General features: G+C 32.3%; 1 protein-coding gene across 1 annotated transcript; it reads right to left on the reverse strand.

The window, feature by feature from the left end:
• Positions 1-20,118: 20,118 nt before the first annotated feature.
• Positions 20,119-25,379, reverse strand: LOC112488998 (disease resistance protein At4g27190). Its single transcript, XM_060812929.1, has 3 exons — positions 25,152-25,379; positions 22,960-25,083; positions 20,119-20,625 (listed from the first exon to the last, which is right to left on the reverse strand). The coding sequence occupies exons 1-3, from the start codon at positions 25,377-25,379 to the stop codon at positions 20,119-20,121; spliced, it is 2,859 nt and encodes a 952-aa protein (XP_060668912.1).
• Between the last annotated feature and the right edge of the window lie 383 nt (positions 25,380-25,762).

Raw genomic sequence — 25,762 nt, forward strand, 5'->3', positions numbered from 1 at the left:
AAAAAAAAAAAAGGACCCACTCTTAATTTTTTTTTTTCCTTTTTTTACTGTAATAATACTGTTAGAGAGTCAAGTGTTTCTATATTTCTGTTTTAGTATTTGTAGTTTGTGAATGTAGGCTGAAAGAAGAGGCTTTGAGAATGTAGGATTTTTTTTTTTTTTTTAATAGAACCCTAGCTCTAGGTCGTCTAGCTCCTCTTTTACATTAACAATGCACGGCTACAGCCGATTCGGCACTGCACGGGTTAATGGCTCGCCGCCGTCCTCGCCTCGGTTCCGCCACGGCCGGAATAAGAACGCCGGTGGTGGGAGGGGATCAAAGCAGAGTATTTTGGAGAAGCTTGTGTTTGTAATAATATAGGCGGTGTTTACGAGGCGAGGCGTGCTGTTGTTCGCTCCGCTGTTGTACATTTCGTTGATGTTGTTGTATATGGGTACAGTGAACTTTGATGTTAGTTTTAAGAACGCTGTTGTTGTTGTCCACAAGCGTCCTCCTCCGGGCTCCGATTATAGAAGTCCTAAGGTTTTCCAGAAGCTCTGGCCTCTTACGGAAGCTGAGAACAATGGAACTGATAATGGGGTACTTCTTTTTTCAGTTTCTTACTCTTTTTTTTATTTTTTATTTTTTATTTTTAATTTTGTTTTTATACATATATATGTATATATTTTTTTGTGATTGCATTTTGTAATATTTTGGGAATTGAATACAGCGTTAAAAAAAAAAAAAAACTGCATTTCTTCCCCAAAAAAAAGAAAAATAAAAAAGAAAGCATAAGCTAAGTTGAAAGATTGATTTCTTAGTTGTGAGGCTTTTGGGCATGTTTACAAATTTGGGATTCTGATATTAATTAACCAGAATCAAAATGGAGAGCATTGTGATGGGTCCTATGATAAAAATTTGAATTTGAGCTGATGTTTTAATAATAGTCGCTTGACATTTGAGAAGGCCTATTAGTAGCAAGTAATCTAAAAAGTTTGTCTAACTAACCCAACAAGGAGGAACAGTTACACTGGTGCACTTGTTAGCAAGAAGGAAGCCAATTTGTAGAATGTGTTTTAGATATAATGACTCTGTTGCACTTATCATCCAGCATGAATTCTATGTTTGGAATACGTTTTAGCACCTTTTCCTTCAAGATTCCCAAGTGTTATGTCCATTTAATTTAGCCAGCTGTTCTTTTGCTATATTAGGCTCACTGGTGCGGCCCTGCTCACTCTAACGTGTGATATTGAGAGAATGTGTACTTTAAAAACGTATTTTGTAAGCTTTGTGTGTGTGGAGAGAAAGAAAGAGAAACCTTAGACAAATGTCATGTGACCACACAAAATTGGAACTCATCCTACCACCTCCATGCCCTGGATGGGATTCCCTGTTAAATTTTCATCACTTCTCTCTAGTTTGCCTTGGCCTTTAGCAATGGTGATTTCTCGCCTTGTCATTTTCAGTACGACCACCTCTGTTCAATCAATTGTGACCTCACATCTCTTGGATGCTTAGCAACTAAGAATTGATAGGCAATACGATGAAGCATTGCACTTTTACTGCTTTTTTGTTCTGAAATATGCATAAGCCTGTTACATATTGCTTTGTCAGTAATGTAAAATTTAGGCACTTTGGAACTTATTTTGAGTGTTAACTGCTCAGTAAGTGGAATTATTTTGGTCTGAATTTTAATTCTGATTACTTTGGAATTATCTTAATGAATTACTATCTTTTCCTAATGCATTTTTTTTTAAGTTCTTTACAATGTTCGCAACCAATGTGATAAACTGACATTTTATAAATGGAGATCGTGCAGTTAATGTCAATATGGACTTTTAAACTGCGGCAAGGCTGGAAGCCTTGTGTTAAAAAGGATATCTCCAAAGCAAGTTTAATGTTTCCATTCAAGACTCATTATTAACTTTTAGTTACCTGGAATTTTTTTTTCATGCAATCAGTAGCATGTAGGATATTGAGGCCTTTTTGCGATTTTCTAGGCACTTCATGTAGGATATTGAAGCGTTTTGTGATTTTCTAGACACTACACTAAGGCTCAGATGCTAGATGCAAGGGCATTGTACGTCCACACAGATACACATGCACACAATTGGCCACCAACATGCTCTATTGTGTATGTATCATGCTTCTTCTACGTGTTGAACACTCAACATAATTATCTGGTAATTTGTGATAACATTCATTTTAAGTGAGAGGTAGTTTCTGACGTTTGAAATATTTTAATTGTCTGACACCTGTTACTTAATGTGACAAGGACAATATAAGAAGTATATTGAGTTTCATTTTTACTGTTGTTTTGATAATTCGGGAACAAAGCTAATTATCAATTTTTTTTTTTTACTATATTAAAGTTTTTAAATTTGAAAAATAAAAAATAATAATAATAAAAGAAGAATAGCTGACTGCTGATTTTGAAATAATATGCAGTTGTCTTTGAATTCCATGGATGAGGAGTCCAAAATGTTGTCACAAATCTAATTCCATCCTAATTGTAATTGAAATATTCAGATCTATCTTCAAATTATTCTCCCATTTATCTCCAACTTAAGACCCATAAAATTGTCATTACTTCTCACTTCCACAAGATACTATTACTACAAAAAATCTCCTACTTGGTCTTACTACTTATTTGAAAATGACTTCAAGGAGAAACTCTGTAAATACAAATAAAAGGGGGAAAATGATAATTATAATAATAATGAAGCTACAACCAAGGGTTGCAGAATACTCTTAAATCTGATTTTGGCAAGAAGAGTGAGGAGTAAAGATTGTTTCCATATCCTTTGCCTTCTTTAAAGGATTGGAGATGGATCTTACACCCATATCTTTGTCATGTTGTATTTACATGAATACTGAATGTTAGTTGAAGTTTGAGCATCGCAGTTCTAAAGTTTTCTCTAAGAGTTTATAGGCTTTCAGTTGATTTTTAGTTGTTTATTCTGTCCTAAGCTTTGAAACATCACTGGAATAGACAGAAAGCACCGATAAGTAAGTGAATAATACAAAAGCAATGCAAAGAGATCATCGAGTTTCATACTATAAAAGAAGATTAGAATATTTTCATTGAATTTATTATGGAAGAGATGGATCTTTTACCTGTACTTCTTATTTTTCAACTGCAGCCACTTTGGGGAAATATTGGATGAAGATTTCTTCATTCATGCACTCAAACATCATGTGAATGTTGTCAGAGAACTACCAGAAGATATACTTCAGCGTTTTGATAATAATATAAGCAATATTGTTAATCAGAGACTAAAAGCTTGGTCAAGTCCCACCTAATATCTTCAGAAGGTCCTTCCAAAGTTGATGGAGCTGAAGTATGTCATTTTACATTTTTTTTCTTTTTCCTACTTTGCATCTTTCTTTGCTGTCTTTTTTTCCTCTATGACAAGCTTATCTCTATTCCGAAGGGAATGACTATGTATGAATTTTGATTTTATGTTAACTATACATTTCAGCCTCATCATTATATTAATTTTCAATATGGGTCTATAATTCAAAAAGTTTCAATAAGGTTTTACACTTACTAGCGTTCGGTTTGGTTGGTGATAAGAAAAACAGTATTCTTTTTTTATGATTCGTTGAGTTCCAAAACAAGTTTTTAAAACCTTTTTGTTCTATAAAACATGGTGGTTATTGTATAAGGTTTTACGGTAACCTTATTGTATATGGTGATTCATTCAGTTCCAAAACAAGTTTCAATAAGGTTTTACATTTACTGAGGTTATGTTTGGTTGGTGATAAGAAAAACAAAATTCTTTTTGTATGATTCATTGAGTTCGAAAACAAGTTTTTAATTTTTTGTTCTGTAAAATATGGTGGTTTTATTATTTGGATATTGAGTAACAAATTCTTAAATTTGACCCACATGGGGAAAACCTTTTCCTTTAATGGAGAATCCTGGTTATACTTTTGATTCTTACTCCTTGATCTGGTGGCATGTTTGTGTTTTTTGGATGATGTGGCATTAATATTGTATTATCGAGTTACCTATTCCAATGTACCAACATGTGCATTCATTACATGCATATGTGCTCACTTAGTTACATGCATCGATGTCTGTCTGTGTTTACTCATTCTATTGTGTCTGTATCATTTTATTTTTTTATCAAATTTGTACTCTACACCATTCAAAGTAGTTTCTAGAGTCCTAGGTTGTTATTAGCCATATGTATGCAACCCTATGTTACCTGTTTATTTTAAGGTTTGTTTTTTTATATTTTAATTTTCCCCCTGTTATGGGAAGCTTGCAACACATTGTATGTGAGAGCTATATATAGTTTTCATCAATCCATGATGCAGAGCTGTACGCGTTGCACCTTTCTCCAACAGATTGGCTCATGCAGTTCCTTCAAACGTCCAAGGGCTTAGATGCTTAGCCAATTTTGAAGCACTGAGATTTTCCCAACCTATAAAAACACTGGCAGAGAAAATGGTTGATCGAATAGTTAAGAATAGCTCCCACAGTGGTGGAAAATATGTTTCAGTACATCTTCGGTTTGAAGAAGTATAACTTTTCATATGTTTTGTTAAATCAATCTGTAGCTCTTCTTAGATTATTTCTTAACATGTTGGGTTATTTATTTATTTATTATTATTATTATTTTTTCCACCAAAGGACATGGTTGCTTTTTCATGCTGCGAATATGATGGTGGAGATGAAGAGAAACATGAAATGGATGTTGCTTGAGAAAGAAGCTGGAGAGGAAAATTCAGGAGAAGGGGTAGAGTTATAAGGCCTGGTGCAAATCGCATGGATGGAAAATGCCCTTTAACTCCATTGGAGGTACAAAAAGTTTGTCAGTTTATGAATTGGGAAAGTGTAGATTTTTTGTTATCATGATATATAAGGGAGTGTTAGCTGTTGATTGTGTGTTTGTGGTACTTTTGGGCTTGGTGGTCTTTACAAATAATCTAGTTCTGAATTGCAAAATACACAATTCTGGAACTGTTGCTCAATCAGGATTGTAGTGACCAATCAATAAAATCACCATCCTATTGGCTACTCAAATATCTGCGCAAGTTATGTGTATTTAGATATATTTAAGGCCTACAATTGAGTGGAAGTATTAATTTATTGTGTAAGCTAGGTATATGAATAGCTATCTTATTGGTCCCCCCCCCCCCCTCTTTTTTTTTTTTTTTTTTTTTCCTTCCCCTGTAGACTGAAAGGGGAAGCTTAGTTATTTATTGTGTTAGCTTGATACATTTTTGGAAATAAATGGTGGTAACTAGTATGGTTCTGAATTGCTAAATCTGTAATTTTTGGCATTATTGACCAATTAATAATATCATCATCTTCTTGGCTACTCAAATATTTGTACAAAATGATATGCAGTAAGAAATTCCATACTATCAGAGATAGAAAATAACCAGGAAACGAAACAAATTTATTTTTTGGTTAAAGATCATATCTGATTATTTGCTTTTAACATACCTCGGTTTGTAGCTCTATCTGTCCCTCCATTACTTGTATCAAATTTATGCTTTTCTTCTTGTTTGCCTTTCTCAGTATCATCACCATTTTAGTCATTTTTAGTTTGAGTCATTGCTATTATTGTTGTTTTTATTTTGTTATTTTGCGTTTTGAATTTTAAGTTAAGCAGCATTTTCTAATTCTCTTGTAGGTTTTTGTTGTTTGAGATGTGATGTCAATGTTTGATGTAGCATTGCTTTGCTACTGTAGGTTGGAATGATGCTGAGGGGCATGGGTTTTGATAATACCACCTCCATATACGTTGCAGCAGGAAAAATTTATAAAGCAGAAAAATACATGGCCCCACGTAAGCAGATGTTTCCACGATTAGAAACGAAAGATACACTGGCAACTCAAGAAGAACTAGCTCCTTTTAAGGTATTATGGGTGTCATGGTATATGAATTTTTCAACCGAGAACCAATCTTATCAATTTGGACAAAATAAACGATTAATAGAGCAAAATACCAATGAATATTTGTAATACTTCATATATATATATATATATATTTTTTTTTTTTTAATTTTTTTATTGTGGGAAGATTATCTGGTTTTGTTGCTATTATTAATAATTAGTACAAGAATACGGTTAAACCTTTGTAATATCCAAATTTCTGATGTAGGGCCACTCATCTAGGTTGGCTGCCCTTGATTATAGGGTATGCCTTCACAGTGAAGTATTTGTCACCACCCAGGGTGGAAATTTTCCCCACTTTTTGATGGGTCACAGGCGCTACTTGTATGGGGGACATGCTAAAGACAATCAAACCTGACAAGCGGAGATTAGCACTATTGCTTGATAATCCCAACATCAAGTAAACTTTTGTCTAACTCTTTCATTTCTAGGTAATTACTTTTGAGATTTGTGCCACTGAGAAACTATTGGTCTTCCTACCAAAATAAAAAAAATAATAAAAAAATAAAAAATAATAAAAAATAAAAAGATATGAATTGATTGCTCTTGAAACAGTTAGTCTTGTTCTGTAGTCTTGCATGCCTGTATTGTGTGATGGGGACCCAACCTAATTCACAAACCTTACATGTTTGCTTGATATTTTTTGTTCTTTCTGTCTCCCTTTTCATTTATTTTCTTCTTGTTTTACCTTAGAACAAGTTGCTTCCATTAGTTTGCGTTATACATTTGTGTCATATCATGTTGAATTAGGCATTTGGCTCATTGGCACTTGTGAACTTAGAGACACGTTCCTCATCTTATATTAGGTGATGTTCTGGATTTTCTTTCTATTATTCTTCAATCTATGATTTGGAGCAATAATCTGCTTTTGCAAGCCCTTTACTTTAATAAGAAATTTTGTTATTGATTATAATTTCATTGACAGTCTTTTAGTTGCCAGAAGAAGCAATGGTTGAGAAAAACATGTTGCATTAGGTGATGTTCTGGATTTTCTTTCTATTATTCTTCAATCTATGATTTGGAGCAATAATCTGCTTTTGCAAGCCCTTTACTTTAATAAGAAATTTTGTTATTGATTATAATTTCATTGACAGTCTTTTAGTTGCCAGAAGAAGCAATGGTTGAGAAAAACATGTTGCGATGTTATTTATTTGTTGTATGTTTGATGCAAGATGGAAACAACCTCTGAAAACTTATCAGAGAAGAGGAAAAACAGATTCTAAGGCCCAAACATTAATTTGGCATGATCTAGGACAAGATGGGCTTATTTGGGATCTTCAAGGATTTTAGTAGATTAATTTAGTTTCCTATTTTTAATTAGAGCATTTTATTATTTAATTAGGTTTCCTATTGTTTTCAGTTTCTTAATGTTATTAGTTTCCGTATTTAACTAGGTTTCCTATTATTTTAGTTTCCTAATATTATTAGATGATTTTAATATAAATAGAATTCTTTGTAATTCTGGGGGCAGTTAATCAATATTACAAGAATTTTATGAGATTATTTTCTCTGATTTTGTGTGATGCAAAACAAACTTAGGTGTGATGCCTAGGGTTTTGGGAGTGATTCCTAAAATCAATCTAGTGTGATACTAGAACCCTATCTATTTCTTTTCTGTTTTTTTTTTCTTTCCCTATCTGTCCTACATCAGTTTGGTATCAGAGACAGGTTCCAACCCTAGCCGCGTAAACAGTTCCGTCAACAGTAACTCTTCGGCGTGAACAGTAATCCGACGTGAACAGTATCGGTGATCAGATTGTTTCTTTGGATTAAGGAATCATGACTACAAGATCTGGAAAGAGTTTTAGAGGTAGAATAACTGACAATCAATTTGAAGAATTATTTATTCGTATGGTCGAACAAGTGGAGTCTCTTAATGTTTGGGTTAGTAATATTGAAGCCCAAATATCTCAACCTAGCAGTTCTTCAACTAACAATGAACAAGATGAGAATCCTGAAGCCAATGAGGATAAAAGTCAAGAGAAGCTGCCAGCAAAGACAATTGCTCCAGTGCCTTTCCCTACAGCCCAACAGACACCTAATTGGGTGAGAGATATATTGCAATCAACACAAGGACGTCACAATACTTTTGATGACATCACAAAGAGGGTAAAGATTGAAGTACCAGATTTCGAAGGTAAAGTAAATCCAACTGAGTTTGCTGATTGGCTTTCTTCCATTGAAGAATATTTTGATTGGTATGATATGGATGATGATCGGAGAGTAAGGTTTGCTAAGATGAAGCTAGTAGGTCTTGCCAAAATTTGGTGGATGGGTGTTGAAGGAGATTTAAGGAGAATGGGATCACCACCCATTGGTACTTGGCAAGAGATGAAAGCCAAGCTTAGGGAAAAATACATGCCTACCAATTACTATGATAAATTATGTGAGCAAGCAATCAACTTGAAGCAAGGTAATTTATCAGTTGCTGAGTATATGCAGAAGTTTGATGAGTTGAAGATTCGAAGCCAACTACTTGAAGATCCAAGGCAAACATTAGCAAGATTTAAATCTGGTTTGAGGTCCGACATTAGGAGGGAGCTACTAAGACAACCTATCTACGGCTTAGAGCAAGCTTTTCAAGTTTCTTTGGATTTGGAGGAGTACCTTGGAAGTTTTAAAAAACTGGATATAAATCGCAGCAGCAGAGTTGTAACAAATCAGCCTTCAAAACAACCTATGAAGGCCAAGGTACCTGTTCCTAATGCTTCTGAACTTAGAGGAAAAGGCAACCAATGTTTCAAATGTGGACAGCCTGGTCATATGGCCTATAATTGTCCTAAAAGAAACCTACATCTTGATGTAGAACATCATGAAGAACCTGATCAACAAAGAGAGGAAGATGAAGACAATTTCAACTATGGAGTTTATAATCCTGATGACTTGGAAGAAGATGAAGTAGATACTTCATTAAGTGCTGTTGTTAGACGTATCCTTTCAATTCCGAAAGATGAGAAGGAAGATTGGAAACGCACCTCTATTTTTCAAATGTTGGTTCGTTGTGAAAATCAAGCACAAAAACTTATCATTGATGGTGGGAGTAGTATGAATGTTGTGTCGGCATCTATGGTAGGACGATTAAAACTTCCTATTGAACCGCATCTACATCCATATAAAGTAGCATGGATTGACAGTACTTCAATTTCGGTAACCCAACGCTGTCTAGTTTCTTTTTCATGTGGGGTTTACAATGACTCAATTTGGTGTGATGTGATTCCGATGAAAGTAACACATCTTCTTCTTGGTCGTCCTTGGCTGTATGATAGAGATGTGTTTCACTGTGGGAGAGAAAATACCTACTCTTTCATGTTCAAAGGTAGGAAGGTTGTGTTGAAGCCTATGACGGTAGCTGAGATGGATAAGTATAAGGTGGAAAAACCAAGTAAGGTTTCTAACAATCCACAAAAGTCTCTACATATTCTCACTAAGAAGAATTTTGAGCGAGAAAGTAAGAAAAATGGAGTTATATATGCTGTTCTAGCAAAGGAAATAAAGAAGGAAACAGCAACGAGCAAGCAAACGTTTCCAGTAGAGATTCAGAAGTTGTTGTCTGATTTTTCAGATTTGGTTCCGGAAGAATTTCCAAGTGAATTACCTCCTTTACGTAACATTCAGCATGCCATAGACTTTGTACCAGGAGCTCAATTACCTAATCTTCCAGCATATCGTATGAATCCTAGCGAGCATGCGGAGCTTAAGAGGCAAGTGGAGGAGTTGTTGTCCAAGGGATTCATCCGTGAGAGTTTAAGTTCTTGTGCTGTTCCTGCTTTGCTTACACCTAAGAAAGATGGGAGTTGGCGAATGTGTGTTGATAGTCGTGCGATTAACAAGATTACAATCCAATATCGCTTCCCTATCCCTCGATTTGATGACATGTTGGACATGATGGCTGGTTCGTGTATATTTTCAAAATTGGATCTAAAAAGTGGATATCACCAAATTCGTCTAAGGCTCGGAGATGAGTGGAAAACAGCTTTCAAAACAAAGGATGGTCTTTATGAATGGCTGGTAATGCCATTTGGTCTTTCAAATGCTCCAAGTACATTTATGAGGTTTATGAATCAAATTCTACAGCCATTCTTTGGTAAATTTTTGGTAGTATATTTTGATGATATATTGATATATAGCAAGAGCAGGAAAGACCATCTTTCACATTTGCAGCAAGTTATGAGAGTTATTCGACAAGAGAAGCTCTACATAAATTTGAAGAAGTGTTGTTTTATGACATCATCAGTGGTATTCTTAGGTTATGTTGTTTCATCAAGAGGGCTGGAAATGGATCCTTTGAAGATTAAAGCTATCTTAGAGTGGCCAATTCCTAGCTCATTGCAAGAGGTACGGAGCTTTCATGGATTAGCTACATTTTATCGAAGATTTATTCGGAATTTCAGCTCAATTATGGCTCCAATAACTGATTGTATGAAGAAAAATCAATTTCTTTGGACCAAGACAGCAACAAAAGCTTTGGAAGAGGTTAAGAAAAGATTGACTGAAGCACCAATTCTTCGACTCCCAGATTTTTCAAAGGTTTTTGAGGTAGCATGTGATGCATTTAATGTGGGAATTGGTGGCATACTTAGTCAAGAAGGGCATCCAATTGCATTTTTCAGTGAGAAATTCAATGAAGCTAAGCAAAAGTATTCTACTTATGACAAAGAATTTTATGCGGTGGTTCAAGCTTTGCGATATTGGCGTCATTATCTTATATCAAAGGAGTTTATTCTATTTTCAGATCATGAAGCCCTCAAGTACATCAACTCACAAAAGAAGATGAATTATCGGCATGGGAAATGGATTTCTTTCTTGCAAGAATATTCATTCCTTATCAAACACAAATCTGGTGCAGAAAACAAGGTTGCTGATGCATTGAGTAGAGTTGTGTATATCTTAGCTTCTATGGCAATTCAAGTTGTGGGGTTTGAATCTCTTAAAATGGATTATCCTTCTTGTAAGGATTTCAGCCTTATACATGCAGCTTTAACAAGAGGACAGCTAGGTGAATACCCTAATTTTTCACTACATGATGGTTATCTTTTTGAAAAAACCAAACTTTGTTTGCCTAATACATCATTACGTGAGCAAATGATTTGGGAATTACATGGTGGAGGGGCAGCTGGTCATTTTGGAAGAGATAAAACCATAGCCATGGTTGAAGATCGATTCTATTGGCCAACTTTGAAGAGGGATGTTATCAAAACAATTTCTCGATGTCAGATATGTCAATTATCAAAAGGAAGAAAGAAGAATACAGGTTTGTATATGCCTCTTCCCATACCTCATGAGCCATGGAAAGAGTTAAGCATGAATTTTGTTTTAGGATTACCTAAAACAATAAGGGGGCATGATTGCATAATGGTTGTGGTTGATAGATTTTCAAAAATGGCACACTTTATTGCCTGTTCAAAGACCATGGATGCTGTTCACGTAGCTAAATTATTTTTCAAAGAAATAGTTCGTCTTCATGGACTACCTATGACAATAGTTTCAGATCGGGATGTAAAGTTCATGAGTTATTTTTGGAGACCCTTATGGAAGACAATGAATACTAAATTGAAGTTCTTTTCTGCTTTTCATCCACAATCAGATGGTCAAACAGAAGTTGTAAATCGAAGCTTGGGAGATTTACTTCGCTGTTTAGTTGGAGATCACATATCTAGTTGGGATCAAATACTTCCTATGGCAGAATTTGCATATAATAGCTCCATAAATAGGAGCACAGGTCGCAGTCCATTTGAAATTGTAACTGGGATGCTCCCTAGGAAGCCTATTGACTTGGTTCCTTTACCTTTGGCAGCAAGACCAAGTGCTGAAGCTGAAACTTTTGAAAGACACATTCAAGAAATTCATGATGATATTCGCAGAAAAATTGCTCTAAGTAATGAAAGCTACAAGGCACATGCTGATTTGAAGAGAAAATTTGTTGAATTTAATGAAGGGGATATGGTAATGGTTCGGATAAGGCCTGAGTGTTTTCCTAGAGGCACTTATAAGAAGCTACATTCAAGGAATGTTGGTCCATATAAGATTTTAAAGAAAATCAGCTCAAATGCCTATGTCCTTGATCTACCAAAGGATATGGGTATAAGTAATGTCTTCAATATTGAGGATCTAAGTTCTTATGAGGGACATGAAAATGATACAGCAAGAGGTAGCAAGGCAGCAAGTCTACCATCTACATTTCGATTAAAAGAGGAAATTGAAGATGTTGTTGATCATCAAATAGTATCAACTAGAGGTGGAGGATATCAATGGTATCTTATCAAGTGGAAGGACCGACCACTTTCAGATTGCACATGGATCACTGACCAAGAATTTCAGAAACTCAATCAAGACCTCTATGATCAATTTCATGCCATCAACTTGCCGGGGTCGAGTTTTTCTAAGCCAAGGGGAATTGATGCAAGATGGAAACAACCTCTGAAAACTTATCAGAGAAGAGGAAAAACAGATTCTAAGGCCCAAACATTAATTTGGCATGATCTAGGACAAGATGGGCTTATTTGGGATCTTCAAGGATTTTAGTAGATTAATTTAGTTTCCTATTTTTAATTAGAGCATTTTATTATTTAATTAGGTTTCCTATTGTTTTCAGTTTCTTAATGTTATTAGTTTCCGTATTTAACTAGGTTTCCTATTATTTTAGTTTCCTAATATTATTAGATGATTTTAATATAAATAGAGTTCTTTGTAATTCTGGGGGCAGTTAATCAATATTACAAGAATTTTATGAGATTATTTTCTCTGATTTTGTGTGATGCAAAACAAACTTAGGTGTGATGCCTAGGGTTTGGGAGTGATTCCTAAAATCAATCTAGTGTGATACTAGAACCCTATCTATTTCTTTTTTGTTTTTTTTTTCTTTCCCTATCTGTCCTACATCAATGTTCGTCTACTGCAGATGGGATGCCTTTAAGCGGCAAATGGGAGACATGCTTTGCCACAGTGATCAAAAGGGTATTGAAATGAGAAAGCCCAGTGGATCACTCTATACATTTCCCATGCCAGATTGCATGTGTAAACAAGCCGAAGCAAGTATCGAGAGCAGTACTACCACAGATACATAGATAGGAGGTTCAGTATAAAAAATTGTCTTGGGTAATAATTTATTTTATTTTATTATTATAATTTTTTTTGTATACATGTAATTTATGTGATGGTATTCTTTCATTCGAGTAGAGTGGTGTTGGAGGTTCTGATTCTTTGTTGGGTTGGGTAGACTGCCATCCGAAACAGTGGTTTGGTTAACAAAATTCATTGTACATGGAATGTAAAAATTCTTTTGTAGCAAAAATCTTCTGCTTCTTTTCTTCTGTGACTCGATGGAAGAGTATTTTGTAACAAGCAATGTTCAAAATTTGTTTATGATTATTATTACTATTTTTTATTGTTATTTTTTTCCTTTTCTGAATAATATGGAACATCGAAAAGCACCACCATATCTTTAGCGGTGTAGACTGACATGACAGTTTTTTTAGGTGAAATAATGGTAGGTCTCCTAATAGCTTTTGCAGGCCATCAAAATATTTGTTCCATCTGTGAAGAGATAAAAAAAAAAAAAAAAAAAAGTAACAATTAAAAAAAAAAAAATAAAAATTTTGGGAAAGGAGGATTTGGATAACTTGTAATTAGGTGAATTATTTAAAAAAAGAAAAAAAAAAAAGAAAAAGTACTCCCATTCGGCTAATGGAATTCATGTTTTTATGAAGTACTTGTCTATGAGTAACAGAATAAATGCTGCATTTTATGTTTTTATTTATTTATTTATTTTTGATTTCTTACAACAAATCCGCACAATTTCCCTTTAATATTTCTAACCCATTACTTTAAAAAGTGTAGGTGTGAGGGGTTTGCATTTTATGTTCGTATCAACTTTTCTTTATATGCAAAATCATAATTAATTAACAATTCAATTATTTTTTTGATCAAGAGAATTATTCAAATCTCACATGTGTGAAAGAATGCGGACATTTCAATTAGATTAGGGGAGAAAGATGGTGGCACTAGGCCAACCAAAAGTTTTTATGTGTTATTTTTGTTGAAAATATATATTTTTATTTATTTCACTTTTTTTCCACCTCTCCTCTCCTCTATGTGATTCCGGTAAATATTTCTTCTAAGAGCCTCTTCATTCATCTCTATCTCTTCCTTTTGTCCCTATATCTTTCCTTTACTTCTAAATCTTTTGTTAAAATCTAAATTTATTATTATTTTTTTTAATGGAAAGTAAACGGCCTTTACTACTTTTTTCCTCTCGCTGGAAACCATAGTTGGCCAGAAAACCCCAACAGGTTGGCAACAGTAAAAACTCATATATCTTTATTAAATTGTGGGTAAAATTTGCAAACTAAGAAAAGAAATTTGGGAAAAAAGGTCTAAGTTTTGGCTTTAAAAGAAATTGATGAAGCAATAAAGAGTTTGCATTCGGCTGGGTTTCTTCATGGAACATAAAATTGGGTTTAGAGAAAACATAGTTTGCCACCATTTAAATTATATCACCTTTGCTTGGTCAACTTAGATTAGGATCGTTTTAATGCAAAAAGGGCAAAAGTCATAGCCATAGTCACACCAGGTGTTACCATCCTACCTAAATTTTTCTTCCCTGCAAAGACAATTAGCAAATCAAATATGATAAATTATTATACAGGGATTTGAGCTTTACCTAAGCTTTTGAGGATCCAATGATACATTACAAATTGGATATCAATGCCCATGATTTATCTTTCTTTTATTATTATTCCATTTTTATGTTTAAAATGTTTCCTAAACTATTGATATTTAACAATTAATAAATGAAAAGGTTAATATTCATCTTTTCATTAATTTTTTATTTTTAAATTTAATCTTATTAACTCATAAAAATAGTGTTTCAAAAATAAATAAAATTGTAATAAATTTATACAACTATGAAGAAAATCTGAAAAACAAAATATTTTAATAGAAAAATAAATACCTTATTGACCTAATAAAGAAAGGAGTTTCCACTCAAGGCTTTGCCCAAAGCACTGAAGTAATTTCGACGTAATTTCTTTTATTTATTTATTGTTGTAACTTGACAAATAGAAGGCATTATTTGATTAGCTTCTAAAAATCAATACAAAAGGTGTAGTCCACTAGTGGTAGGACTTGTAAATAAAAATTCCAATTAAATAGAAATAAAGATTTACAAAAATGTCTAACCTAAAGAAAATAATAAAATAATATAATCAACATACAAGACGAATTCAACAATTATTATGTACACAACGTTGCTAAAAGGGTTCTAATTTAAATAAAACTTAATTTTTCTAGTTCCTAAACTAGACAAAGGAAGAGCCATCAGCAATTTTTAAATAAATTTTTCTTCCCATCAATTTTCGTATAAATTCCAAGAATAATTAATTTTCATTTAACTGGTTTAATGGGAAAGCAAATTATGACACAAAGATTGTAGAAATGTATATATATATATATATATATTGAGAAAAACGCAAAAAGGAATAAATATTTAGGGATCTTGTTGGAATATGTCTAACCTTATCAAAGTATTGGTTGAAATTTTTCTTTGTGAGATTTTCTTTTCCCTTTGAAATATTAGTCTTGAAGTTGAGAAGAACAACTGTCAAAGCAGAGAAGAAAATTGTGGAAAAGAGCACAAAGAAGAAAAGGGCGTGGAAAGAGCGCATATGATTTATTATCTTATTTTGATGGAATTATTAAATTATAAACTTTTAAAATTATGAAGGATAAATCATGGCTATTGACATGCATTTGCCATGTGTTATTGGATCCTCAAAAGCTTACAAAAAGTTTAGAACACCAAAAAAGGATCCAAATTCATTATACAGTTAGGCATACATCAAGGTAAACTAATTTCTTTTACATCGGATTTTTTTTTTTTATTAATCCTTAAGTCATATTATATGTCAAGATTTAAATTCAAAAAGTCAAATATAGATTCAGTGACATAATACTAAAACTTTATTTAAGAAAATTGAATATTGTCGAATTCTCATAATTAATAAATGTAATTTTAAATATCAATCATTTATGCTATCTAAGAGTTGAAAAAAGAAATTCTAATATTAGTACTGACAATAAGGACCTTATATCAGTCTGATTGTGATATTATATATAATAGATATACATATATATATATATATATATACAATTAGGCTGAAATCAGATCCTTGATATCAGAATTAGCATTCAAACTTTCTTTTCCAACCACTAGATTATATCAATGACTAATATTTAAAATTATATTTGTTATTTATTGGCTCTAATAGGGTTTAGTTTTCTTAAATAGGGTTTTAATATATCGTTAAAATCATATTTGACAATTTTTTGAATTTTAAATCTAGCTCTTGCAAGAAGATCTTATTTAAAAAATATCATGTTGTCTTAATGTGAATCTAAGTGTATTTATGTATATATAACTAGAAAAATGTTCCCAATGAAATAATTTTCTATACAGTTTTAATATGCTGGGAATATAGTTACCACCACTTATATTAAGTATTATGTATCTAGTGACATGATAAGTGTTAAGAGTTATTACTTGTCCAAGTAAGCTTTTAATCCTAATTCATTAATTGAGATAACACTTTTAACATTTTATGTTAAAGATATGTTCTTAACAGAACAATTCTCTCTCATATATAACCTTGATATGTTGGAACATCCATATTTTATGTTGGAAACCTATTGACATGACAATTACAAAGGGCTTGTCATTTGCAACTAAATATTTACTTTAAATTATCAATTGTAGTGACAACTTCTTTTTCTTTTCTTTTTTTCTTTTTTTTTTTGACACCTTTAGTACTTGACACATTAGCATGTTCTTATGTTATCTTGGACATATATTCCCAACGTATCATTATTGATATATATATATATATATATAGACACATAGAGAGAGAGAGAGAGAGAGAGAGAGAGAGAGAGAGAGAGAGAGAGAGAGATTCTATTAGGAGCATGTGATATGCTAATTGTTGAAGGTGTTACTTAGTTAGACAAATACTAACCCTTAGCACCTGTGACATCATTAGTGTCCAATATAAGCTAGAAACTAGGTTTTTGACAAATCAAAATTATATATATTTATATATGTAAAAAAAAAATCCACTATTCTTAAAAATTTAAACCATTAGAAAGTGAATATATATGGGTGTCTATAATTTTGGTTCTAATATTTTGTTAAATTATTGTCGTTTTCAAAAGTTTAAATTGTCAGAAAGTAAGTTTAATATGTGTAGCAAATTATGTCAAAGATATATAACACATATACACACACACACATGATTGCTTAGAAATATATAGACTTTCAGTGCAAGTGACATATTAATTTATAACAAAATTACAATTTAGCACCTTCAAAATTTGCACCCCCCTCTATTTTTGTTATTTCATTTTGTTTTTTTGTAACATTTGATACCGTGTAGTTTCAAAAACATATACTTTTGCCCATATCTAACAAATTCCGTAAAAAAAAAAAGGGTTATGTGAGTTGCACCAGACCCAAAAAGTGTTTTTTTTTATAATTAATTTTGACATAAAATCAAAAAAGAAGAAGATATATGTGTAGAAAAAGAGGAAGACAAAGAAGATGATATGTTTGTAGAAGAAAAAGGACTAGATGAACGAAGAATAATATTAAAGATATTAAGTAAACCTACCAAGATTATACCAAGTGTCATGAGTGAATATTTTATTCATTAATATATTATTATAATTTAGTTATAGATAAGTGAATTATTGAAGGAATAAATATAATTAAATATAAACAAATAAAATACTAACATATGACACTTAATATACATCATGTTGATAAAATTATTTGGTATTTCTAGCTTTATTCAATGAATCAAATATACAAGAAGAAGAAGTAGAGAGGTATGCAGCCTTTTTAATATAATATATTTAAAAGCAACTCCAATGGTAAATTGCATTTTATCATTGGCATTTCTAAATTTTGACATTGATATACCTTTTCCAATAATAAATACTAATGTAAATGACAAATTTTGATATTACCTCTCTAATGACATATGACAAAAAATAGCATAGACAAATATATATTTTATTTAGCTGCATTATTTTATTTTATCTACCAAAAAAGTTTGGATTTGTTCCACTTTTTAAACTTTATCAATTAAAAAACTAAAAAGTTTATTATTTAATGATGTTAGATCCCATAAATTTTATTGTAGTGGGGTCCACTCCTCAAAAATGCAATGCTCAAATGAAACATACAAAGAGCATAATTATGCTATTTTTTTTGACATTGCAATGAAAGGATGTAATGTTAGTGGAAATTCTTAAAGATAGAAAATCTATTATCCAAAACAATAAATAAATAAATTATGCCTAATGGTAGAGAATCAAGTAATTTATAATCTTTTGCTATATGTTGTAACATTTGGCCAGTTTAGTGCAAAGATAATAAAGTGCAACAACCAACTTCTTACCCCTGGCTGAACCAATAATATACTCATACTACATTACAAGGGCATAAAATGATACAGCCATAGGACATGCACGTTGCACTTGCCCATGAAGACTTTTTTTGGTTTGTTGAGTGCAATGTTAACAAAAAAGACAAATTAATGGACAATAAATATTTGTCTGTTAAGGCTTTCTATATGTTCAAGAATATACAAGAAGGGTACTATAAAACTGAAAAAACTAATGAGATAATTAGGATTACAAGGAGATGTATAATGAGGATAAATACTACAACTGAATTAGGACTGCACCACCGAATGAAAAGGAAAAGAGATAATGGACTTATCACAACTAATATATGCTAACATACAATACACCAAACCCCCAAAAATTGAAAATAACATACAATAACCCAAACCCCCAGTACTGCCACACTCTGAATACAAACTGCATATGTTTTTCCATCATACAAAGTTTTTTTGTTTTCATCTCTGGTTCTTCTTCTTCCTCCACCATACAGATTTTTTTATTTGAATATCTGGTTCTTCTTCTTCATCTTCAACTTCTTCTTCTTCTTCTATGCTCTCTGGATCTTCTTCTTCTTCTTCACTTCTTTTTCATTTCTTTCTGCATATATCTGGTTTTCATCGAAATTAATTTTAAAAAATGAAAAAAAACCAATTTTGGTGGTCACATGCAACTCAATTGACCAGTTTTGATGTAAGGTTTTGAAACGGATGTTAAAAAAAAAAAAAAAAATCAACAGCCCCAAAAAGGCAGATTTATAAAGGTACTAATAAGTAATTTTCCATTAATTTAAGTAGCAAATTAGCCCAAAAACAATAGGATTTATATGTGAGAGAGGGAGATTGTCAACAAAATATAAAGAAACTGTCAACCAAAATTACATAAGTATAATGATTGGAAAAAGTCTCTAATGATAATAAAAGAGTTAAAAAAAAAAAAAACAAAAACTAATTTTGGTGGTCACGTGCAACTCATTTGACCAGTTTTTGATGTAATCTATTAAACTTTAAATGATTTGGAAGTGTACTTTTTTGAAATGGACTGAAAAAAAAAAAATCAACAGCCCCAAAAAGACAAATTTATAAGTTATTAATAAGTAATTTCCCCTTAATTTAAGTAGCAAATGAGCCCAAAAATAATAGGATTTACATGTGGAGAGAGGAGAGTGTCATCAAAATATAAAGAGAGTGTCAACAAAATTTATATAAATATAATGATTGGAAAATTCTCTAATAATAATAATAATAATAATAATAATAAAAGGATTGGTGGAATTAAAATAGGTACCTGGTTTGCTTCAAAACAGTGTCTTATGGTGCCATTAAAATTCTGTTCCAAAATCTCCATGTATTTGTCATCAAGCTGTACACCCATAAGATTAGGTGTCTTTAGTGGTTTATTTGCAGTAATAAATGTGAGATCCCACATCAGTTGGAAAGGGGAACGGAGCATATTTTAAAAGAGGATGTGGATACCTTTCCCTTGCGACGTGTTTTGACAAAACCGTGCGGGCTGGATCCAAAACGGACAATATCGCATGCGGGTGGACTGGGCTGTTACAGATAGTATCAGAGCCAGTACCCGTATTGGTGTGCCATCGAGGACGCTGGGCTCCAAGGGGAGTGAATTGTGAGATCTCACATCAGTTGAAAAGGGGAACGAAACATGCCTTAAAAAAGGATGTGGATATCTTTCCCTTGCGACGTGTTTTGATAAAACCGTGCAGACTGGATCCAAAGCGGACAATATCGCATGCAGGTGGACTAGGCTATTACATAAATGTCTGTAACTTAGGACATTTTCTTATCTGTAAAGTCTCTAGGAATGGGAATTCAAAAGCATAAGGTTGTGAACAGAAACAACAAAGATTATCCAGATTATCTAATTTAATGGAAACCAGATGGGGAAATGAAACCACATAAGATTCCGCATTAACATTATTGATCTCCTCTTTTGTTTTTGTAACAACCTCTTCCATCGATTCACACTTAACAATGTCGAGACTTTCTAGCATCGCGAGGAGTTTGACTATGGAAGCAGTGAATAAATATCTCAAACTTGGACATGAATCTAATGATAGAGTTTTGAGATTTTGGAAGCAAACTGTTTTAACCTGTTGTGGACCCTCCTTCCATATGTGCATCAGCTTTGGTAGATGAGATAGTTTCAAACTTTTCAACTCATTGAGGGCTGGAGCCAATGGGCCTTCCCGATAGTCAAATACCACCTCCAATGAATCACACTGTCTCACCCTTAACCCTTCCAAGTTCTTCAGCAACTAGAGAAACCAAAAAATAAATTAATTATTAATGACGACAAAGATTGTGCCTAAAATGCTACAGATTTAGCTAAAAGTGTTAGCAACAACAAAGTATATTAATGTGATTGGTAACTTTGAATTTAAAAGCTTTTTACAAAGATTTCTTTACATGTTTTCCAAAGCTAAAACTGTTTTATTAATAAAATTATGAAAAAATATAAATAAACATTAAAAACGTAAAAGATATATTTATCCACCTAAATAAAAAGGGATAAATTTGTTTCAGGCAATGAATAACAAAAACTATATAGTTAAAGAAAATAATATTTATATCCATTTTCTTTGTTGTTGTATGGTCTTTTAATTATTTTCTTTCCTAAAAAACTATTTTAGAATTTTTAAATACTAAAAAAGAAAATTGAGAAAATAATTTTTCTCAAAAAAATATTAACTATTAATGACAATAAATATTGTGCTTCAAAATGCTACAGTTTTCTAAAAAGTATTAGCAATATAAAGTATACTAACATGACTAATAATCTCGTAATTAAAAGTTTTTCATAAAGATTAATTTAATTTACATGTTTTTAAAGCTAAAATTGTTTTTAAACTAATTAATGGCCAATGTTATTGCCACGGTGCAAAAACCTTTTTCCACGGGATTTTAATGCACCTTCTTTATCTATTCCAGTTTTATCTTCATTCATGCTTGCAAAGTTTTAATAATTTATTTTCCACATTTGTAATGACTTTTTTCCTCTCAAATTTTGTTGAAATTGTAAATATTACACATTTTTAATTTCTTATTTCTCTTAGTTATTTTTTTAAAAATTAAAAATAATAATATTTGTAAAATAATTTTAACATTTTACACGCGTATGTAAGTTTTAAAATAATTTGCATGCATTCTTTCACTTTTCTTTCAATTTTTTTTTTTTAATAACGAATGGATTTTTTTAAAATTTTTTTTAGTGTAAATATTTATATATTTGGAAGTTTAGAATTTTACATGCTATTAAAGATTTGCATGTATCTTAATCTATTCTAATAAAATAAGGAAATCATACTAGAAAAAGAAAACAACATTTACTATTTTTTTAATAAAGATTTACGCATATGCTAATCTCTTCGAATAAAATAAGGAAATCATGCTGGAAAAAGAAAAACTATTTACTATTTCTTAATAAAGATTTACATGCTATATTAATCTATTCTAATAAAATAAGGAAATCATGAGAGAAAAGGAAAACAATATTTACTAATTTTTATTTGAACTGAATGAGAAAATAAAGGGAAAAGAAAATTTCATTAAGGACAAAATAGGAATTGCAAAAGATGGAGCATTAAATATCATGGAAACAGGCTTTTGTACCATGGCAAAAACAATGCCTTTAATTAATATCGTAATAAAACATGATTTAGCTATATCAATTATTTTTGTAGCTCAAAAATCTTTTCCAAAATGTCATAGTTTATTTATTTTATTATTATTTTCTACAGTAGTAAAAGACCAAGGGCCCAACTTAAAATCTATATATTTTCCATTAGCATATGGATATTTAAATATAGTTGACAATGTCACCTACTAAAGAATCAAATAAATTCTAGAAAGATATAAACAAATTTTTTTGATGTCCTTTTTAAACTACTAAATTTTCATTTGAACATCTAATCATAAAACCAACTGTAAGAATTTATGGGAAACAAAAACTTAGTAACCATTAAATATGAATATGGGTTTCCTGAATTACAGAGGTTAATCAATTTTGGTGTTAGAACTTTCTTTTGTCTTATTATTTTTGGTTCTCAAATGCGATGGAATAGTACACCGTTAATTCTTACTTGGTTTCTTGTTTGTTTTGCTAATAAAAATGATATATACTTGTCATATTCGACCTGCACTAGGGATAGGGTTGGTCAATTTACAGAGCTAAAATTAAATTTTAAATTGTTTAGACACCAAATGTAATAAATTTTAAAATTTATTGTTTATTAAAAAATGAAAATATCTAAATAAATATTAAGAAGCAAAAGAAATATTTAACCACCTTTATAAAAAGGATAAAATATATTTCAAGCAATGAATATAGCAATTAAAAAAATAATATTTATATCCATTTTCTTTATTGTTTCATAGTCTTTTAATTGTTTTTCTTTCCTTAATAACTCTTTTAGAATTTTAAATATTGAAAAAAAAATTGAGAAATTAATTTTTTTAAAAATAAGAATTTGATAATTTTATATGCATATGAAAGTAAATTTTATTTTTAATATTTAATTTATAGAGCAGTTAAAAATATTATTAAATATTGTATTCCGTAGAATTATACACTGAGAGAGAGAACATTGTACCTCTTCCGAATTATATGCATGAAGATCAGTCCGATTATTATTTGATGTGAATTTCACCAGGTACTCCATAACGTTGCACTTGAATACATCAAGGGTTCTTAGCCACGGGAAACCATCTTGCTCCTCCTCATCAAAATGGGGAAACAAATTCTTCAAATCATACACCTTCTCTAATGTCAAAGCTTCACATATCTTGACTGTTGGATAAATCCCACTCTGTTTTATAGAATCAGCACTAACTCCGCGTAGCTGCAAACACTTTTTAAATAAATAATCGTCTTCATCTGTATATGCTGTGCCCACATTAATTAAAAATCTTGTCAAATTCTTTGAAGGAAAATTCCTTGGAACAAACTCCATGTTTGGTATCTGAACATTTAAAACTTTCAAATCTCGATCAAGCAGAGGAGTTATCTCATCAAGACTTGCGGAGGTTTTCTCTTCATTTCCTTCCAGAGAATTCCAATTGTCGAAGCAAAAAATCTTTAACTCTTCCAATGTGGTTAATCTCGAGAGTACACCAGGTGGAATTCTATTAAGCCCTTTGCATTTTGTCATATCCAACACCTTTAGATGTTGAAGATTTCCTATCTCCTTTGGCAACTCTTGTATTTCAGAACCAATCAAGCTGAGGATTTCTAGCATTTCCAATCCTCCAATTCTTGAAATATCTCCTAGAACACAATACTCCAAATGCAAGGTCCGGAGGTTTTGTAGCATTTGCAATGGTGCTGGAAGTGATTGAACGTAAATACAATGAAAAGCCAAAACCTTGATTTCTTTAATCCCTTCGAAAAAATTCTCACTCAGTTCCAATTTATGCACATGATCTTCTAGCATAAAGGGATATTTTACAGTTGTCGAGGACAAACTTACAAGCTCGAGATTGGGGCATGCCAAACTATCAGGATGCTTCTTGATTCTCTTATTAAATACAAGTGAGATTGCAGTGCAATCTTCCATTTCACTTGAATCTATCTCTGGCCACACTTCCATTTCATTATCACATTTAAATATGAAGCCACCGTGCTCCTTTCTTGATGCGATTGATATGGCCTCATCACGAACAATACCATCCATTCTAACACACTCTTTCTCATTGCCATCCATCAGCAGAGAACATCTTTTTAAATTCCCAACCAAAGTATGAACTCTGTTTCTTGTCAGTTCCATTGTACCAGTTTCTTCAAACAACCTTAGTGCTTTCCCATATCGAACCAAAGTTTCAATACCAATGTCATAGTCTTCTGGAAATAAACAACATAACAAAAAGCATGATTTGGCTTGTTCGCTTGTTAAAGAGTCGTAACGCAATTTGATACGGGAATAGACCTCTACATCTGTTTTCAACTTGCTATCTGGTATTGATTTTTCAAGCATGTGAAGTGCATCCTTCCAAGCATATTTGTCTCTGTTTTCGAGCGCTCTTCCAACAGTGATGATCGCAACAGGTAAGCCTTTGCATTCTTTTGCAACCTTTTTTGCTACATCGTATGGATCATGAGTACGATCGGAAAGTCCTGCCACCTCTTCGAAAAGATTCCAGGCTTCGTCGTCAGATAAGACTTCCATGGCAAAAATCTTTTGACTTTTCATTCTCTCGCAAACATCTTTATCTCGTGATGTCAATAGAATTTTACATCCATCGGGGATGCCTACGGACTCCAAATCAAGTTCCTTCCATAAGTCATCCAGTATAAGAAGGATGTTTTCTGTGTTTTCCAATTTTTGACGCAATTTTTCTGCTCTTCCTTCCTCGCTCTTCTGATCAAACTTCAAACCCAAGAAATATGCAATTGTGTCTTGGATTCGACCAACGTTTGGATTTTGGGACACCATTACCATAACAACCTCACGAAAAAGTTTCTCATCTTTTGCTCTTTTAGCAACTTCTTTGGCCATGGCTGTTTTCCCGATCCCGCCCATCCCGCATATCGCAGTCACGCTCACCTTCTCATTTCGTAGAGCCTCCATAACTTGATTTAAGATTTTCTTTCTCGAGTTGAAGTCTTTCATGGATGATGAAGAAAAGTGCATTCCGGTTGGAGGTGCAGGGTAGGATATTCTATCGAACTTTCCTTCTTGTTGGAGCTTCAGAACACCCTCTGCGTACTTCTTGGCTTCCTACCCAAAGAATGTTGCAACTTCAAGTTTGGGCACCATCCATGGAAGCACATTTTGTCTGCTGTTGCATCTTCTTTCAAGAACTTCTCCAGCTCGTTTGTGATCTTGTCCACATCTGAAACCCACCTCTTAACTTCAGCTCCGATGACTTCTGAATTTCTAATTGCCGCATCGATCAACCTTTGTACATCATCTCGCCTGTTCTTCAGTTTATCAATTTCATCTTCAAGAGCCTTAATGTTGACTTTATAGTGAAATAAGTATCCAAGCTGTCTTCCAGTGGGCTCCACCAACATTTCTCCAATTTCTTCCAGTGGGCTCCACCAACTACTACGAAAAATAGAAAAATTGTTTGGTAACAATTATTTATTAATATTTTTATAAAAGATGAAAGAACTATCATAGAATTGAGAGGAAATGAGGAAAGGAGAGATAGGAGAGGGGATATTTTTTATAATTAAATAAAAAACGATTAAAATAGTTTCCAATAACAATCAATAAGTCCTTGAAGTAATTTCTGAAGACTAGCAATTAAAAAATAAAAATAAATAAAGACCAGTAACAAATGTGTTACCAAATGCATATTTAATGTTGTTTGTCGTAGCATAAACCAAAACTAAAAAAACAATATCAAAATTGAGCCTTTAATATTATAAAAAACCATATGTACAATTGAATT

This window comes from Ziziphus jujuba, chromosome 11 (genome assembly GCF_031755915.1).
Source record: "Ziziphus jujuba cultivar Dongzao chromosome 11, ASM3175591v1".
In the NCBI taxonomy this organism is placed as follows: domain Eukaryota; kingdom Viridiplantae; phylum Streptophyta; class Magnoliopsida; order Rosales; family Rhamnaceae; genus Ziziphus; species Ziziphus jujuba.